This window comes from Sturnira hondurensis, unplaced genomic scaffold (genome assembly GCF_014824575.4).
Source record: "Sturnira hondurensis isolate 20B ecotype Veracruz unplaced genomic scaffold, ASM1482457v3 Scaffold0006413, whole genome shotgun sequence".
Taxonomy (NCBI): Eukaryota; Metazoa; Chordata; class Mammalia; order Chiroptera; family Phyllostomidae; genus Sturnira; species Sturnira hondurensis.
The window spans coordinates 25,288,153-25,305,899 of record NW_028079044.1 but is presented as its reverse complement, the minus strand read 5'-3'; the positions used below and the strand labels follow the sequence as shown (position 1 = coordinate 25,305,899).

Sequence of the window (17,747 nt, the reverse complement as noted above, 5' to 3'; positions counted from 1 at the left end):
CTGGCAGATAGAGGTATGCATTGTAGAGCCAGAAAACATGTAGGCTTTGCTACATAACAGTGTGTGACATCTGATAGACCCTTTAATTTCTCTGAATTTGTTCCCTCATCTATAAAAAGGGATGATAATATGTTGCTGTTTACTTAATTGATTTGTTGTTAGAGTCACATAAAATACCCTTTATAATGGTAATTTGATATAAAGATTTGAGATATTATACCTCTGTGTTGTAGAAAATGTATCTTCACTTGATTATTGTTGTTTAAGTGATTTTTTGAGGGATAGAAACCTTTTATTTCATAATTGAAGTTAAAAGCTTAAAGTGCAGATACCACATTTGACCCTTACTATTCAAATGGATTATTAAAATAGTACTATAACACAAATAATTTTAAATTAAGATTTATTCAGGTATCAGTATGAATGTCTGGATATTGCATCATTTTTTGATTAGGGCAGGATATGAAGTGATGGGACTTGATAAATTTTACATATTGGCTTCAAATATGCCCTCTCCACTTTTAATAATTCAGGACCAAATACAGGCTCTGCCCTGGAGTATTCTTGTTAAGTCTCATAAGGCCTGGGACTGTCAGTTTCTTCACCACTGTATACTCAGCAGAATCTGTATGAGAGAGTTAGTGAGATGTAGGTATTTGTTGAAAGATTAAAAAAATGATGTGCACATTAATGTGAATTCATTTAGCTGTTAAGTAAAGACTGTGAGGATTTTTTGTTAATGTGTTATAGAATCGTGGAGTTGGATCGAGTCTTTGAAACCACCTAGCGAAGCCAGAGTTTATAAATCAGTGTAACGTCTCTGACAAATCTTCCTTTGGTCTTGCTGTGGATCTGACCAGTGGCACATGCTTTATTGAAATCGATAGATCCTGAGACCTTGAAATATAGTGGGTCTGTTTATTTCTGAAATTTCTCTAATGTAGCTCTGAAATACAATGTACAGTACTGGAGGTAAATTCAAGAGTTAATACAGGATTAGCGACTTCATGGTTGGAAAGAGTAGAACTTGAAGTCGATACAATTTGGAGTTTAGGTAACTGAAGAGGTCAGCATTGAAGTAAGTAAACACAATTTTACAGACTGGTGATGCCCCAAGCGCTTTAATCTTTACACCAGAAGTTGGGGATGGAGAGAGGAGAGAAAACCAGGGCATATATGACAGTATCACCACCTTGCACACCTTCTGTAGTGGTGCAGTGCGGTGGCCCTAAACCATAGTCCTCCCTCTCTTTCCCTCTCCTTGATTGCAAACCATTTAGAAAGATTGGGAACATCACGTGTGGTATCTTCTTTCTTTCATAACTGTAAGTCAGTATCCTTTCATTCCTTATTTGTTGAGTGCTAACTGGATGCCAGGCCTGGTCCCAAGCATTGCAGTGATACATCAGTGAACAAAACAAAGATCCCTGCTCTTGTGGACCCTTTTCTCAGTTCAGTGCCATCCAATAGAAACATAAAAGGAGTGGAAGCATAAAATAATATATATATTATCAACATAATATAGAATTCTTAATTTTCTCCTAACCACATTTAAAAACAATTAAATTCTTTTAAATATGAATATATTCCTAATAGTATTTTATTACTATGAATTAAACATGAACACATTTTAGATTATATTTAAATATTGAAAACTATAATCAATATAGTAATTATTAATCAGATTTCTTACATTTTGCTTTTTGTACTAAGCCTTGAACTTTGTTACAGATCTTACATTTATAACATATCTCAGTTTGGGCTGGTCATGTTTCAGATGCATGGGAGCTACTCAGAAGGACAGTGCGACTTGAGAGCACAGGGCTTGCTCTCTGTGCACCATCAAGTCAGACCATCTGATAGAAGGTGGAGAATAAATTTTGAAAGTACCAGAATTTCATGTAATTTAAACTCCACATTCACAGCATTTTGTAAAGCCTTGTACGCACTGACCCACATAAATATAACATTATTATATTTAATAATATAATTAAATTACATTAATTTCAGGTATACAGCTCAGTGATTAGACATTTATATACCTTGTGAAGTGATCACCCCAATAAGTCTAATAAGTCCATCGACACTATACATAGTTATTACAATATTATTGATGATATTGCCTGTGCTGTCCTTTACATCCTGGTGACTATTTTGTAACTACCAATTTCTGTTCCTTAATCTCTTCACCATTTTCATCCAGCCCACCAACCCCCACCTCCTCTGGCAACCATCAGAATTTTTTCTGTATCTATGGGTCTGTTTCTGTTTTGTTAGTTTGTATATTTTGTTCTTTAGATTCTGCATATAAGTGAACTCATATGGTATTTGTTTTTCTCTGACTTATCACAATATCCTCTAGGTTCATCCATGCTGTTGTAAATGGTAAGGTTTTGTTCTTTTTTATGGCAGAGTAATATTTCATTGTATATATGTACCACAGCTTCTTTATACATTCGTTTGTTGGTGGGTAGTCAGGTTGCTTCCGTATCTGGGTACTGTAAATTTGCTGCAGTGAACATATGGATGAGTATATCTTTTTGAATTAGTGTTTGGGGTTTCTTTGGAAAAATACCCAGGAGTGGAATAACTGGATTCTTTGACTTGTTATAGCCTTTGTTTTACAGTCTATTTTGTGTAGTATAAGTATTGTTACCTCAGCCTTTTTTTTGTTATTTCCATTTTCATAAAATATCTTTTCCCATCCCTTTCACTCTGGGTGTCTGTTGATCTGGAGTCTCTTGTAGGCAGCATGTGTATGGGTCTTGTTTTCTTACCCATTCAGCCAGCATGTAACCATTTGCATTTACAGCGATTGTTGATAGATATGCATTTAATGCCATTTTACTCATATTTTTATTTTTTGTTTTTAAAGAAGATCCTTTAACATTTCTTGTAATACTGGTTTGGTGGTGATGAAGTCCTTTAGTTTTTTCTTGTCTGTGAAGCTCTTTATCTATCCTTTGATTCTAAGTGATAGCTTTGCTGGATAGAGTTGTCTTACAGATCCTTGCTTTTCATCACTTTAAATATTTCCTGCCAATCCCTTCTGGCCTTCAGTGTATTTGTGGAAAAATCAGGTGACAGTTGTATGGGACCTCCTGCATAGGTAACTAACTGCTTTTCTCTGCTTTTAGGATTCCATCTTTGTTTATAACCATTGCCATTTTAATTATGCTGTGTCCTGGTGTGAGCCTCTTGAATTCATCTTGTTTGGGCCACTCAGTGCTTCCTGGATATGTGTGTCTGTTTCCTTCACCAAGTTGTGAGAGTTTCCAGTTCTTATTTTTTCAAATAGGTTTTTAATTCCTTGCTCTGCCTCTTCTGCTTTTGGTATGCTGGATGTTGTCCCAGAGGCCCCTTAAACTGTCCTCATTTTATTAATTCTTCTTCTTTTTTTTTTTTGCTGTTCTGATTGGGTGTTGCTGCTACATTATCTTCCAAATCGCTGATTCAGTCCTCTGCTTCATCTAGTCTGCTGTTGATTTCTTCTAGAGTATTGTTCATTTCAGTTATTGTAGTCTTAATTTCTGACTGGTCCTTTTCTGTGTTTTGTATCTCCATTTTTATGTCACTTGTTCTCACTGAGTTGATGTGTTCGTCTACAAAGTTTGTTAAGCATTCTGATAACCTTTGTTTTGATCTCTGCATCTGATGGATTGCTTGTCTCCATTTTGTATAGTCCTTTTTCTGGAGTTTTCCCCTTTTCTTTTGCTGGGGACGTGTTTCTTTGTTTTCTCATTTTGGCTACCTCTCTGAGTATGTTTCTCTGTGTTAGGTAGAGCTGCTGTGTCTTCTGGTCTTGGTAGCCTTATGTAGTTGGTGTCCTGTGGGGCCAGCAGCCTCCACAGTCACCCAAGTGGGGCACTCCACCTGTGCCCCCTGAGTGAGCTGTGTGTGCCCTTCTGTTGTAGTTGAGCCTTGATTGCTGTTGGCACAAAAATAGGAGGGTTTGACTCCCAGGCCGGTTGGCTGCGAGGACCAGTGTCAACTATAGTGGAGGAGCTACAGTGCAGGGGGACAACCCCATGGAGTGGAAGTTGCTGTAGATGGGCTCTAGTGCCCACTGAGTTTGATGTTTTTTTAAATTCATATTTTATTGGTTATGCTGTTACAGTTTTCCCATTTTTTCCTCCTTGGCACCCCTCTACCCAGCACTCCATACTCCCTCAGGCAATCCCCATGTCCATGGGTCATGCATATAAATTCTTTGGCAACTTCACTTCTATACTGTACTTTTACATCTCCATGTCTATTCTTAACCAAATTGTACTTCTAGATACCCTCACCTCTTTGTCCATTACACCATACCCGCCTCCCATCTGGCAACCATCAAAATACTCTTTGTATCCATGATTCTGTCTGTTTTTGTTTGCTGTGCCTTTTTAGACTCAGTTGTTGATAATATGTATTTATTGCCATTTTATTGTTCACAGTGTTGCTCTTTTTCTTAAATAAATTCCTTTAACATTTCATATAATAATGGTTTTTCTGGTCATGAACTCCTTCAGCTTTTTCTTGTTGGGGAAGTTCTTTATCTGTCCTTTGATTTTAAATGATGGCTTTGCTGAGTAGAGTAATTTGGCTATAGGCCCTGGCTTTTCATCACTGAATATTTCTTGCCAGTCCCTCCTAGGCTGCAAAGTTTCTTTTTAGAACTAAGCTGACAGTCTTATGGGAACTCCTCTGTATGTAACTAACTGCTTTTCTCTTGCTGCTTTTAAGATTCTCTCTTTATCTTTAACCTTTGGCATTTTAATTATGGTGTGTCTTGGAGTGGGCCTCTTTAGTCCATCCTGTTTTGGACTCTGCACTTATTGGATTCGCATTTCTATTTCCTTCACCAAATTAGGGAAGTTTTCTTTCCTTAGTTTTTCAAATAGATTTGCAGTTTCTTGCTCTGTCTCTCCTTCTTCTGGCACTCCTGTGAGGAGAACGTTGGTACTTTGAAGTTGTCCCAAAGGTCCTTACACGTTCCTCATTTATTTATTTATTTTTTGGATTTATTTTTCTTCTCCTTGTTCTGATTGGTTGTTTTTTTTCTTCCTTATGTTCCAGATCATTGATTTGATTCTTGGTTTCATCCACCCTACTGTTGTTTCCCAGTATTTGTTCTTCATTTTTGACTAGATCTTTTTGTGTTGTTGAGGTCCTCACTAAGTTCCTTGAATATCCTTCACCCTATGAGTGTTTTGAACTCTGTATCTGCTAGATTGCTTATCTCCATTTTGTTTAGTTCTTTTTCTGTAGTTTTTGTCTGTTCTTTCATGTGGGTCATCTCTTTGTTTCTTCAGCCTCCCTGTGTTTGTTTCTATGTATTAGTAGAGCTGCTATGACTCCCTGTCTTGGTAGCATGGCCCAATGTAGTAGGTGTTCTTTAGGGTTCAGTGGCACAGCCATTCTTCTTACCCAGTCCAAGTATGGTTACTTGAGATGAGCCCTTTGTTTGGGCTGAGTACACCCTGCTCTTGTTCTTGAGTCTTGATTGCTGTTGGCTGGTCAGTGGGAAGGATTTATACAGACCAGTCCATTGCAAGGACTGTCTGTGACCATTGACCACCAATCCCTGCCCACCATGGAGGATCAGCTGTGTAGGAGCCTACTCCACAGAGCAGGACTCACTTCAGCAGGACTCTGGAGCCCACTGAGTCTGCCTCTTGAGTGTGTCGCTTGTAGAGGTGGTTGGATGATGGTGCTCTGATATGGTCTATAGCTGGTCACTGGGTACACAGGCTTTGGGGTTTCCCAAATGGAGTTGGCCAGTATCAGCCACTGCTTGTCTGTCTGGAGCCACTTGGCATAAGCTGTAAAGTGATCTGAAGATGGCTGCTACTCATGCTGGGCTTGGAGGTGCCCAAGCAGTGCCAGGCTGTGCACTGTGAACCATGATAAGCTATTGCTAGTTCCAGGCCTGGGGCCACTTAACAGGAGGTATCTGGAGGCTCTTGGCTCCCTGAGTCTGGCTGTTGCTTTTTGAGAGGATTTAGAAAGGTCTGAAGCATGAGCCAAGGCAAGCCATTCATATGGAAAAGCCACTGTTTACAGCTTAGGGGATACTCATAAGTACAGTGGGGCAGAACCTCAGGGAATTACCAGGTGAAGCAAAGAGTGTGAGTCAGGTTCATGGAGGCTCAGATGTGGCACCTGCCTACTGGCTTTGGGACTCTGTCAGGGAAGGGTTCAGAAAAGGCACAATGACCTCTGCCTGAAGTTCTATTTGGGAGAAAGCTGTCCCCCAGCTCTTGCCCTGATGCCAGACACTTCAGTTCCTTTCAGATGCTACTGGTGCCTTTTAAGCTGTACCTTGGTGCTGAAGCTCTGAGGTAGTGAGTCTGAGTAAGTCTATGTGTGGGCTCTTTAAGAGGAACTGCTTGAGACTCAAGAAGTTTTTCCACTGACTCAATTCCTGCTGGTTTTTACAGCCAGAAGTTATGAGGACTTATCTTCCTGGCATTGGAACCCTGGGCTGGGGCACCTGGTGTGGCACTGGGATCCCTCACTCCTGAAATAGCCCTTCATTTTTTATCTACCACATGTGGGTGTGGGACCAGCCTGTTTGCATCTCCAGGTCTCTGCCTGTCTTAGCATTTGGATTGGATGTAGTTTCTTTAATTCTGTAGTTGTTGGACTTCCATTCAACTTGATTTCTGACTGTTCTAAGTGCTGGTTGTTTTATAGTTTATGTGTAATTTGGTGTGGTTATGTGAGGAGATGAGCCTTGTTTACCTGTGCTTCTGTCTTTACTGGAAGTCTGAGCTTGGCTTTTGAGTGTGTTCCTTTGGAGGTGGTTGGCTGGTGTTCCAGCATGGTCTAAAGTTGCCCACTGGTTATGCTGGCACTGGGGTCTCATGGGAGGTACAGGCCAAGGTCAACTTCTGCCTCTGCCCTGCCCAGGGCCACCCAGCGTGATCTAGAAAGCAATCTTCAGATGGTTGCCACTTGTGTGGGTCTTGGGGATGCCCAGTTCATGCTTTGAACTGAGGCTAGCTGCCACTAGTGCCAGGCTTGACGGGGTTGTTTAGCCAGAGGTACATGGTACTCTGAGGCCAGATGCTGCTTGTTTGGGGTTTGTGGACCTTTGAGAAATTTTGAGAATGTTGATGGCAGGATAAGCCAAGACAGGCCATTTGTATGGAAATGCCACTGGAAGCATCTTGGATGGTCAAGCACGTTTGGTGGGTTGGGGTCTCTGGGAATCTCCAGGGCAGTGCTAACATTGTTAGCCAGTTTGATGGAGACTCAACTGCTAGCTCAGTAGGGGGAGAACTGTCCCTTACAGTTCATCAAAGGACAGTTGCCTCTGCTAACACCTCTGTCTGGGATAAAGCTGTCCTGCCAGCCCTCATCTTGAAGCCAGACAATTCAGTTCCTTTCATATGTCCCTGCTGTCTTCCCAGATGCTGCCTCAGTGCTGGAACTCAGAGAGAATGTGTCCAAGAAAGTCCGTGTGCCAGCCTTAGAAAGAGGCACGCCTATGACTCCAGCAGTCCTCTCTCTCACTCAGCCGTGATGTCTGCTGCCTTGCACAGCCAGTAGTTATGGGGATGTCTCTTCCCGGCGCTGGAACCCTGGGCTGGGGGCCTGGTGTGGGTCTGGGACCCCTCACTCTCATGTTGACTTCTATGGCTGAGATACCCCTCTTGATTTTTGACCACCACATGTGCCTGTGGGACCAGCCTGGTTGTGTCTCTGCCCCTTCTACTAGTCTCATTGTGGCTTCCTTTTTATATCTTTAGTTGTAGGACTTCTGTGTTTAGCTAGACTTCAGGCGGTTCTCAATGAAGGTTCTTAGTTTGCTTGTAACTTTGATGTGGTTGTGGGAGGATGAGAGTACCATGTCCACCTACTCCCGCATCCTAACCAGAAGCTGGCATTTTCTGTATTTAACTCTTTTCTATCAATTTTTTTTGTCAAATTATCCCTTCCTCTATTGAATATAAGCTCTGTGAGAACAAGGACACTTCTTGTTTTATTCACTATTCTACCCCCAGCAACTATTGTAATTCTTGGAATGTGTTTGATAAATGTTTGTTGGATGGGTAAATGGCATTCTGGATCAGTTATGTTGCAGTAGAATGGAGTTACCAAGTAAGGTTCTTAGATTACCACTGAAGAGTGTACAATTGAGAAGTGGCTTAGAATAGTCTTAGGATCATTTAATTTGGAAAGGTTTAGGGAAAGTTGGCACTTCAGAGGTTAACAGAAGGAGGTTCAGGTTGTTTGTTTTATGAAGAAAGAAAATTTGTCAAACTAACCCATTATTCAAGATTACTCCATACAAATAGAAATGTACAATACATTTATGACATTATATATTGATGTCACATGCAAATATAACCCATCTTACAGTTTGCTCAGGAATTTTAACATGGTTAGGTCATTTAAAAATTGAGGTGAAATTCACATAACAAAAAATTAACCATTTAAAAGTGGATATTTCAGTAATATTAGTGTTTTCACCTTGTTTTGTAGTCATTACCTCTATCTAGTTCCAAAATATTTTCATCACCCCATACCCTTTAAGCAGCTACTCCCAATTTTTGCATTCTGGCCATTACCACTCTGCTGTATTTTCTATGGACTTATCTATTCTGAGTATTTCATGTAAATGGAATTATACAATACATGCCTTTTTGTATCTGGCTCTTTTAATTTAGCATAATGTTTTCAAGGTCCATCCACATTGAAGCACATGTCAGTACTTTATTTCCTTTTTTTTATTTGGCTGAATAGTATTCCACCATATGTATATTTATCCATTCATTCATCAGTAGACATTTCAGTTATTTCAACCCTTTGGCCATTGTGAATAGTACTGCTATGAACATTCATGTAAATAGATTTGTTGTTACAGTTTTCAGTTCTTTTGAGTGTATACATAGGAGTGGAATTGCTGGGTCATATGGTAATTCTTTGATTAAGTGTTTTTTAACATTTTAAGAACTAAATATTGTTTTCCACAGTATTGCACCATTTTACATTGCCACCAGCAATGTGTTAGAGTTCTAATTTCTTCACATCATTGCTAACCCAAGTGTTTGTATGTTTTATTACTATAGCCATCCTAGTGGGTGTGAAGTGGTACCTTGCTGTAGTTTTGATTTGCATTTCTTAATGATAAATGATGCTGATTCCTTCTCATCTGTGGCCATTGGTATATATTCTTTGGAGAAATGTCTTTTCAAGTCCTTTGCCTATGTTTAAATAGGATTGTTTGGCTTTTTTGTTGTTGAGTTAGAATAGGTACTTATATACTATATAGGTATTTAGACCCTTGTCAGATACAATATTTTCAAACATTTCCTTGCATTCTGTGGGTAGTCATTTCACTTCCTTAGTAGTGTTCTTTAACACACAAAATTTTTTTGACTGACATTTTAAAACAAACTTTAATTGTTCAAGTATAGTTTTCTGCCCTTTACCCCCATCCCAGCCCACCCCCAATCCTAACACACAAAATTTTTTAATTTTGGGAGTTCTGACCAAGATGGAGATGTAGGTAGAAACACTTTGCTTCCTTGCACAACAAAAATAAGAATAACAACCAATTTAAAGACAATAAACAACCAGAAGTGCCAGAAAATCAAACTCCATGGAAATCTGACAACCAAGGAGTTAAGCATTAACCCAGACCAACAGGAGGGTCTGAGAAAGGAAAGACAGGCAGCCCAGTGGAAAGGACATGCAGCAAGGTGGCAAACCTCGAAGGAGAGGCGCCGCTGACTGAATGGGAAACTAAAGGCTCAAAGCTTACTGTAAAATATTGCAGGTGGTTGTGATGAGGGGAGAAACTCCCAGTCTCACAGGAGAGTTCATTTGAAAGTGGGGCTAGAGTGGAGTCAGGTGAGCAGTATTGTTCCCTTTCTGACCCTTCCCCCACAGGCAGCACCACAAGGCAGCAGAGTGTTGCCCTGCCTCTGCAAATAATTAAGGCTCCACTCCTTACAACATAGCAGGTGTGCTGTGACAAAGAAATATTGCTCAAATGAAAGAACATATCAAAACTCCAGAAAAAGAGCTAAGTGATGATGAGATAGACAACCTATCTGATGCAGAGTTCAAAACACTGGTAATCAGGATGCTCACAGAACTGATTAAGCTTGGTCCAAAAATGAAGGAAGAAGTGAAGGCTACCCAAAGGGAAATAAAGCAAAATGTATAGGGAACCGTCAATGAAGGGAAGGACACCAGGACTCAAGTCAGTGATTTTGAACAAAAGGAAGAAATAAACATCCAAATGGAACAGAATGAAGAAACAATTCAAAAAAATGAGGAGAGGCTTAGGAACCTCTGGGACAACTTTAAGCACTCTAACATCCATATCATAGGGCTGCCAGAAGGAGAGGAGGAAGAACAAGAAATTGAAAACTTATATGAACAAATAATGAAGGAAAACTTCCCCAATTTGGCAAAGGAAATACATTTCCTGGAATTCCAGGAAGCTCAAAGAGTCTTAAAGAAATTGGACCCAAAGAGGAATACACCAAGATACATCATAATTAAGTTACCCAAAATTAAAGATCAGGAGAGAATCTTAGAAGCACCAAGAGGAAAGAAGAGAGTTACCTACCAAAAAGTGCACTTAAGACAATCAGCTGATTTCTCAAAAGAAACCTTCAGACAAGAAGGGGCTGGAAAGAAGTGTTTGAAGTCATGAAAGGCAAGGACCTACATCCAAAATTACTCTATCCAGCAAAGCTATTATTTAGAATGAGGGGCAGATAAAATGCTTCCCAGATAAGGTCAAGTTAAAGGTGTTCATCATTTTGAAGCCCTTATTATATGAAATGTTAAAGGTACTTATATAAGAAAAAGAAGATAAAAAACTATGAACAGTAAAATGACAACAAACTCATAACTATCAACAAAACCTAAAAAACAAAAACTAAGCAAACAACTGGAACAGGAAAAGAACTAGAGAAATGAAGATCACATGGAGGGTTTTCAGTGGGGAGGGGGAGGGGAAGAGTAGGGGTGGTGGTATAGGGAATAAGAAGCATAATTGGCAGGCATAAAATAGATGGGAAGAGGTTAAGAATAGTACAGGGAATGGAGAAGACAAAGAACTTACATGTACAACCCATGGACATGAATTAAGGGGGCAGGGGGATGCTGAAGGGCAGATAGTGCAGAGTGGAGGGGAGATAAAGGGGAGAAAAAAAATTAGGAAAAGTGTAATAGTATATAATCAATAAAATATACTTTTAAAAATTTGGTGAAGTCCAATTTATCAATTTTCACACTTGTTTCTTGTATTTTTGATGTCATAGCTAATGATCCATTGCCAAACTCAAGGTCATAAATATTTACCCTTATGTTTTATTTAAGAATCTTATGGTTTTAAGTCATATTTATCTTGTTGATTTGTTTCGAGTACATTTTTATATGTGGTATGAGATGGGGGTCCTACTTCATTTAAAACATTTTTTTGGATATCAGATTTCAGTTGTTCCCCAAGTTGATTCATTAGGACATGAACTTCTGTGGAGGTAGGGGCAGTGGAAACCTCTTCCAGTAGTTATTTTCACATTCCACCTGGTTTTTATATTTTTATCTTTTAAATTTCTGCAGTATCTTTTTATTTTCCCATTGTTGGGCATTTAAGTTTTTGACTTCCTTTTTTCTCATATAGAGCAGTGCCTTTTATCTTTGTATAAATTGATACTGTGTTTCCTCTTAACTTACTTTTTAGGTTTTTGTGGTTGTGTTACAGTGAGAAGTAAGTTTTAGTATTCCGAGACTTTGCTATCAGTTGATGTATTTAAAACCTCAGAAGATGTTTTCAATAAAAATCGCTTTAACAGCCCTGAGTGATGTGGCTCAGTGGTTTGAGTGCAGGCCTGCGAACCAAAGGATCACCAGTTCCATTCCCAGTCAGGGCGCATGCCTGGGTTGCAGGCAGGTCCCCAGTAGGATGTGAACAAGAAGCAACCACATTGTTATTATTCTCCCTCTTTCTCTCTCTCCTTCCCTTCCCCTCTCCCTAAAAATAAATAAATAAAATCTGAAAAAAATAGCTTTAACAGGTGGCACTTGAACAAGGTTTGTCAAGAGAGGCTCTATTGCACAGTGGTTAAAGCATAGATTATGATCATATAAGGAGTCACATCTTGGCTCACACGATTTGTGAAAAGAAGGAAGTTACTGAAGAACTTTGCAGTAACTTCCAATGTTTTTTTTTCTTTCATTCTCCTAGTGTTTCTGTGGTGTTTTCATTTTTCAGCTCCCGTTATTAGGGGCAGAAATTCATGGCGTGGGTGGGTGAGGAATGAGCTGGTGGGAGCAGGAGGAGTGTTACTGCTGCTTCGTGCAGAAGTCTCTGGCCAATCCACCCTTTCTCCTTCCCTTTGTTGTATGTGAAACTGTTGGTTTGATTTTTATGGAGAATGGGAGGCACCACAGGGAAGTGTCTGAAGTTACTTTTTTGGAACAGATAACTGTGATATTGCTACCTCCTTGCTAGAAGATGTGGAAAATGCTGATTTCTTAGGGCTCTGTTGTTCTTGGGATATGTTATGTGCTTTAGGAATGATGTTTATAATTTTAAAGAAAGAAATTTAATGATAAAAGTTTTTTCATTAACAAAGTTTAAATGGCAACATGGATGTGGGCAGTATGTGTGGGGGAAAAGAGGTTTTCAGGTTTTACCTTTTAGCCTCTTCCTAGAAGTTCGATGTTTGTTAGAAGTGCTTGTTATGCTCTCTTGTAAGACTTTCTCTAATATGGTATATCTGTCCAGTTTTAAAAATATTTCTTTTCAGTTAACAGAAGATGAAATTGCAACTATTCTTAAATCTACTTTGAAAGGACTAGAATATTTACATTTTATGAGAAAAATCCACAGAGATATAAAAGCTGGAAACATTCTTCTCAATACAGAAGGACACGCAAAATTGGCAGATTTTGGTGTGGCTGGTCAGTTAACAGTAAGTGTAATAATTTTGGAAATACTTTTGGCTTATATGTTCAAGTTTGCTTGTGACTAAACTTTAATAACTTTTGGGAGGTATAGAAAAACTGCACGAGGTCTGTCTGGAAAAACTCCAAGCATTGTTAATATAACGAGAGTGGTTTGCATGACATCGATGTAACCTGGCAGCCAAGGAGAGTAGACAGGAATGCACATGTGTGAACAATGACAACTTCACTGTACTAGTCTTTGGGGTGTACACTGTTGAGACACCATGTGTACACTTTGGCTGTGGCATTCTAAATGAGTAGAGAACAAATCTGCATCAGATTTTACATTAAGCTTGAACATTCTTCCATGGAAACCATTTGGATGATTCAGAAGGCCACAGCTATGGGCGACTGGTGATTGGAAGCTTCATCACGACAACGTGCCCAAGGTGCCTGCTTTGATGGGGACTGAAGCATCATTGGCCTATGTTCAGTATTTCTTGTATCTTGTATCTTCTTCAATAAACGTCTCTTTTTTTTTGTATTGTGGACAGACCTTGTATAACTTCGTTGTTCTTGGGTCGAAGGAGCCATAATTTGAGTATTATGTATTGCTTTTATTTACAATTTAAGAGACATTGAATGAATATGAAAATGTATATCATCATTAAAATGCTTAAATGTTTGAAAAGGAAAGCTACATTCATTCATTTGTGTAGCTTTCATTGTTACAATGCTGTCTTTATTGACTGTCTGTCATGACGGTAGTGGAAGTAAGTTACTTGTGGACTCTTGGTTATTTTAGAATTCAGAATTCCTAAATATGTCATGCCATAACTCGTTGAAATTTTAGGAAAATAGTCAATTTCATTTGTAACATGTGAGTTGAGAGTTTCACATATATATTTTTAAGAAATGCTGGCAAACAGATTCCTTAGTGTTTTTGTACTGTTATTTATGTCAGCGTAATGCTTTGCAGGACACAATGGCAAAACGCAACACTGTGATAGGAACTCCATTTTGGATGGCTCCTGAGGTGATTCAAGAAATAGGCTACAACTGTGTGGCCGACATCTGGTCCCTGGGCATTACTTCTATAGAGATGGCGGAAGGAAAACCTCCTTATGCTGATATTCATCCAATGAGGGTAAGAAAATGATGCTTTCCTAAAAATGTCAGTGTAAGTAAATATAAAGTAAATTAAGTAAGTTCATTTGAGTTTATGTTCTGTGCAAAAAATGGTAAAATTATCTGTCAAAGATTAGTGACTGGTAACCCTTTTCCCACCCCGCCCCCATCCTTAATTGTGAGCAAAGAAGTAAAGGCTATATTTCTCTGCAGTCAGTGTTTTCCTCCCCAAAAGATATACCTGTAAAAACTTCCCTTGCTTTTCAATAGAAGAAAGGTTTATAAGTTCACTGCATTCTTCAATTCATTGTTCTCTCAACGGGGCAATAGAGGCGTTGGAAGAAAACAGTTCTGTTCTACTCACCCTGCAAATTCTCTGCCTTTCTGTGTTTCTTCCCTTTTTCTTCTCTTATCTGAGGCTAATGTTTTAAAAATATTAATTTATTATTTATAATACTGCTATGAACTTGTAAGCAAATTAATCTTCTTTAGTTAGTGCTTAGTGAGAAAATGTAATGTCCTAAATTTTTTTTGTTGTTGACACCAGTACAGATGCACTGTTTTGTCCCCTTTGTCCCCCTCCACCCGGCCCTCACCGCCTCTCCCCTTCCCCACCCTGGCTTTCACCACATCACTGTCTGTGTCCGTAGGTTATGCATACGTGCATATACACGTTCTTTGGCTGATCTCTTCTTGGGCCACTCCCCCCCCCAGATCTATTCGTCTGTTCCATGCATTCATGCCTTTGGTTTTATTTTGGTTGAAGATGTACTGTGTTTTTTTTTCTTGGACATTGTTATATGGTGGGTAAACTCCTTTTCCAGGATACTTTTCGAATTTAAAGTACTATATATCTTGCATATTTAAGTCTAATTGTGCTGTAGGGTTTGTGATGATACAGTTTTTATGTTTATTAGTATGTGAATCTCAATTCATTAGACGTATGTATATTTATCTTTGTAAACTTGTTGCCCTCTAGTGGCTATAGTCACCTCAAGAAGAAGGGACATAGGGAAAAGGAGGAGAAAGAGAGGAGTGTGTGTGCGCATGTGTATACAGAAGAGAAGGTGATGTCAGTGTGACTGGAGAAATTTGCGTCCAGTATAGTTGGGAGAAAAAAATAATGCAGTATTTTAGAGTATCTGAAGAAGAATATATTGGAAGTATTCCTGGTGTTACAATGTTGTCATGGATTGAGTGTCAGTAATAAAGGTAACAGTGCACTCTACCTAAAATGTTAAAAAATCTGCTTGCCACTTTAAAGAGAATTCATTGAGTAATACAGTTGTATGTAATATGTATTATTTTTTGTGCATATTAATTTTTTGCCCAAGTGAAAATAAAAATACCATGAATTATGTGTTTGGAAATGACATGAAAAATATATACAAGGTCAGCATAAAATCAGCAACAGCAATTCTCATTTCTTATTAGATGATCTTATTTCATTAGTTATCTTTGGTACCTTTAGTTGGATTGCTTTTTGGGTAATCCTCAGTCTGGGTGTATTTCAGTTTGACCTAGAAAGGTAAACTTCATTATCCTAGGCAGCCTAGCTAAGTGCCAGAGCTGGTATTTAACCCAGTACTTAGACTCTTACTGTCTGCTTCTACCTTATGTAAATCTTATTTTTCCATTCAAGTAGTCTCTCTAGCAGATAGCAAAGAATTACATGTGGCCCCTGCCTTCCAGGGCCTTGAAATATCCCTTGACCACCCTTTGAATAAGCCCATTCTCCAGGCCCACTTGAGACCCATGCTTGCTGAGGCCAGGAAGCATTAGGGACAAGAAGAGGTGCATCACGCTTGGATTATTTTAAATGGAATTGCTCCGGCCTAAACAGTCACAAGTTGATATAGTGCTTTGTTACTGACTAAGCTTTTTGAAAGACATGTGTTTTGAGCGTTATAGCCTAAGGGTTGTAAAGAACTTAAGATGGTGCCAAATTAGAAAATGAAAGTAATTATAATAAATTGGAACTTGGCAGTTAATCGAGAATGGGTCTTTTGAAATTGTAAGGGCGAGGTCATTTGTTTTACATGCTTTTAGTTTACTGTCTTATCAAAAATCGGTACTTCAATCATTCCTGAAAGATAATAAGAGGTTTTTTGAGTATAGATATTCAAGAAAGAATTTCCTAATAAAAAGAGCTGTTAAAAATATTGGGTTTGGCCCTGGCTGGTGTAGGTCAGTGGATTGAGCACGGGCCTGCGAACCACACGATCACAGTTCGATTCCCAGTCAGGGCACATACCTGGGTTGCAGGCCAGTTCCCAGCAGGGGACTCATCAGAGGCAACCATACATTGATATTTCTCTCCTCTCTCCTTTCCTTCCTCTCTAAAAGATAAATAAATAAAATCTTTAAAAAAATACTGGGTTTGTTTGATGGCAAGGGATGAACTGAATTTGTTAGTTTTGATATAACTCTCTCTTTCTTTAAATGAGAAACTTGGAGTGTATACAAATCTAACCTGTACTGTTGTGGAATAAAACTTATCTGTATAGTAAAGGACACCAATGAAATTCACATTAAAACATGTACAGCTTTTTAAACAGGAGAACGAAAATGTGCTTATAAATTTAGATCCAGCTGTTAGGTTAAAATTAATGAGTAATGGCAAATGGAAGTAAATCTGCTCAAAATGTTAAGTGAAACAAATTTTATTAAAACTCAAGTTTATTTTAAAAAGTTAAATATGAAGTTACCAAATTAATTTTGTTAAGTCAAATAAATAAAATATTAAAACAATTTAATTTTGAATTCCGTTAACCACATACTTCTGTGGAGAGCAGCCTTCTCAGCCTTTTAGGAAATATAATTATAAAAGAATCAGGAAATGAGTGAAGGATCATTTTTCTGGATATCGATCACTATTCCCCTCCGCCAGTCCCAAGCACTTTTTCTTAGACATTGCTAAGACCCCAATGATTATTAACACAGCTTTGCTCTGCTTTGTTTCATTTTACACGGCTGTGTGTTTGGTCACCAGTTACTCAGCGTAGTGATGGGTAAGAAATGAACCGTTTGAGTCAAACTAAGCACAGCAGGCAAAGGGACTACTGAGATCTGACGTCAATTAAAGGAAAGAAAAAAAATCAAACTAAGAATTTTACTTCTGTACAATGTGATACTGAGTGTATATTAATACCTTTCAAAATAAGTTGTACAAATATTAGTACACCTTAGGGGGATTTATGTCAAATGTGACTTGAGACCATTGGAGGTATTTTGTTTATTTATGTATTTATTTACTTATTTATATTTGTTTGCTTGAGAACAATAAACAGCTTTATTACATGAGCTGAGATAGGAGGGAGGAGGCCTTGCTTACCTTTCCGGTCTCTGAGTTTCCTCAGCTGGAACTCCCAGCTCCTCACCCTCTAGCACGTGGCCATCAGCTCGGCCACATTGGCCCAGCCTTGAAGCAAGGCGTGCAGCAATCTTGCTCTGCTGGAATTGCTCCTCTAGAAGACAACTTATTTTCCCTTTTATCCTACTGTTTCTTAATTTTCTTTGTTTTTGTTTAAAGTCTCTTCCTCCTCAGCAGTCAGCTTGGTCCCCCTTCTCGCAACCTGGGGCAGTGCCCAGTGGGACTCCTGCTCCTGTCGGGAGGGTGTGCTGATGTGCTCACTGACGTGAGCATGATACAGTTCTTCACTAGGGTTTTGGTGAGGACCAGCTTGTGGTTGGATGCGTTGTTAACAACATCGGCAATC

The 17,747-nt window shown here is 38.9% G+C and overlaps 1 protein-coding gene across 2 annotated transcripts in view; it reads left to right on the top strand.

The window, feature by feature from the left end:
- The window catches only part of STK3 (serine/threonine kinase 3), a 249,686-nt gene that overhangs the window by 49,903 nt on the left and 182,036 nt on the right, over positions 1–17,747 (top strand). For both annotated transcript variants that reach the window (XM_037048259.1, XM_037048258.1), the window contains 2 exons: positions 12,762–12,926; positions 13,880–14,047. In XM_037048259.1, coding sequence (XP_036904154.1) covers positions 12,762–12,926; positions 13,880–14,047 — 333 coding nt within the window. The remainder of the gene's footprint in view (positions 1–12,761; positions 12,927–13,879; positions 14,048–17,747) is intronic.